At 25.8% G+C, this 2376-nt stretch overlaps 1 protein-coding gene across 1 annotated transcript; it reads left to right on the forward strand.

The window, feature by feature from the left end:
• Positions 1-563: 563 nt before the first annotated feature.
• Positions 564-2016, forward strand: LOC139109113 (THAP domain-containing protein 1-like). Its single transcript, XM_070667935.1, has 4 exons — positions 564-637; positions 958-1193; positions 1307-1805; positions 1935-2016. Exons 1-4 carry the CDS (start codon positions 564-566, stop codon positions 2014-2016), a joined length of 891 nt encoding a protein of 296 aa, XP_070524036.1.
• Positions 2017-2376: the final 360 nt, after the last annotated feature.

Raw genomic sequence — 2376 nt, forward strand, 5'->3', positions numbered from 1 at the left:
CGCCATGTCGAAACAGGTTTATAATCTGAATAATTTTCTAATAGATTGTTAAAATGATCCATGTGGACATCACTTAACCATTCTCCTTGAACGATTTCATTTTTTTCTTTAAGCTGTAAAATGACTTTTTGCAATTTTGAATTCATGTTATTTAAATTATTAATCAGTATTTAAATTTTGGTACAGAAGCAGCCTATGATTTTTGGCGCAGGAGTAACTTATATATATGTTATTTGGCACAGAAGCAGCTTATATTGTTTGGCGCAGGAGCAGCCTATGTTGTTTGGCAAAAGAGCAGCCTATGTTTTTGGCGCTTTTCAGCCTATGTTCTTTCCACAGACTTCTATATTATAGGCTAGACCGCTAACTCCTCTCATTTCTTTTATGTAAAGCTGTTGTCTGCGCAGAAAAGGATGCGCAATATAAGGTTTAGTTTTAGGCATGCGTATTACGACACAGCTGTATTCAAACTATAATTCAAACCTTTAAAAAAACATGACATTAAGTATATTAAGTATATTATTATATTAATGTTAAGTATATTTTTTTATATTATCTAAAAAATGCCGAAGCGGTGCGTTGTGTTAAATTGTCCAAGTGCAACAAGCAGAGAAAAGTGCATGTCACATTTTTTCAGGTAAGTAAAAATATAAATATATATTATATAAAAATATATATCAAATATAAAAAAAAATATCCAAAATATCAAATATACTATATATACATATGTAATATATGAAATATATATCAAATATATATTTAATATTGGAGTTAAAAATATATAAGATAATAAAAATAATAAAAATATATAAAATAATAAAAAATAATAAAAATATGTAAGATAATAAAAAATAATAAAAATATGTAAGATATTAAAAATATATAAAATAAAAAAAATAATACAAAATAAAATAATAAAAATATATAAGATAATTTACATAAATATAAAAAATTTAGATTTCCACAAGTAGAAGCTATTCTAGTAAAATGGATTGAAGCAACAGGAAGAAATAATTGGATTCCCACTGAAGCCAGTGTCATTTGTGATTTACACTTTAAAAAAAATGATTTTACAACATCTGAAATAAGAAGACGACTGAAATCAGATGTGATACCTTCATTATACATACATAATGTTCAAACTGTAGTTCAAACAGAAGTTAATAATATAACAGAATGCAGCGTACACAATGGTATACTTGTATAATTGTGTATCTAAAAATATTCTGTTTTTTTAACTTTCTTATTTTTACATTTATTTGATCATTATACAGTCGTAATTATATTCTTTAATACATTTTCAAAGATCCTTTAACTGAAGTCACAAATAACAATGATCTAAGAAAGAGAAAAGCTTCAGATTTATTACAAGATGCAAAATTAAAAATTAACAAATTAGAAGACGAAAATAAAAATTTACGAGATAAGATACAATTTTTGGAAAAAAAATTTGTAAAAGAATATGAAACTCGAATAAATAAAATAAAAAGTCACTTCCAACAGCAGCAACAAAAATCTGAAAATAAATTACATATAAAAAATAAACAATTAAAAATATTACGAGTCCAAGTTAAAAGGAAAGATTGCAAAGTTAAAGAATTGCTAACAAAATTATTAAATATGAATTTATTAAGTAATACGGCACATGATACTCTATTAAACAATTTTGAAAATATTAAAGATTTATTTATAAATGAAAGTAAAAATAAAAATATATCACCTCATGGAAGACGATATAGCACAGAGGTAAAAAAGTTTGCAGTTACTCTGCACTACCATTCCCCCAAGGCTTATGAATTCTGTAGGTTAGCATGTTTGCATATATTTGTATATACCTATACCTCTATTTGCATATACCTATACCTCTATACACACGTATATATCAAATTGTTAAACCTTGAGATATTTAATTTTGGTGTTTGCTAAATTCACAGCTTTTCTTATTTGCACAATAACCTGAAGTATTGGCCAAAAGAATGCTTGACTAGAAGCTTTACTAACAAGAACAGCCACTGATATTAATTGAAGTTCCATTCCAACTTTATCTTTACTCTATGCTGTGACAACTACATTTTCATTTGTAAATCTGAAAAGAAAACTTTATTTTAATAAATATGGCTTATGAATATTTAATGGAGTACTATTACAGAATAGATATACTTAACTTATCTAATAGAATTCCTCGTTTATTTTTGTCACTAGTCAATGGTTGGTCTTTTAAAGAATTTGCTCAACTTTATTCACATTAAATCAAATTGTTAAACCTTGAGATATTTAATTTTGGTGTTTGCTAAATTCACAGCTTTTCTTATTTGCACAATAACCTGAAGTATTGGCAAAAAGAATGCTTGACTAGAAGCTTTACTAACAAGAACA

The sequence above is a fragment of the Cardiocondyla obscurior genome, linkage group LG16 (assembly GCF_019399895.1).
Source record: "Cardiocondyla obscurior isolate alpha-2009 linkage group LG16, Cobs3.1, whole genome shotgun sequence".
Taxonomy (NCBI): domain Eukaryota; kingdom Metazoa; phylum Arthropoda; class Insecta; order Hymenoptera; family Formicidae; genus Cardiocondyla; species Cardiocondyla obscurior.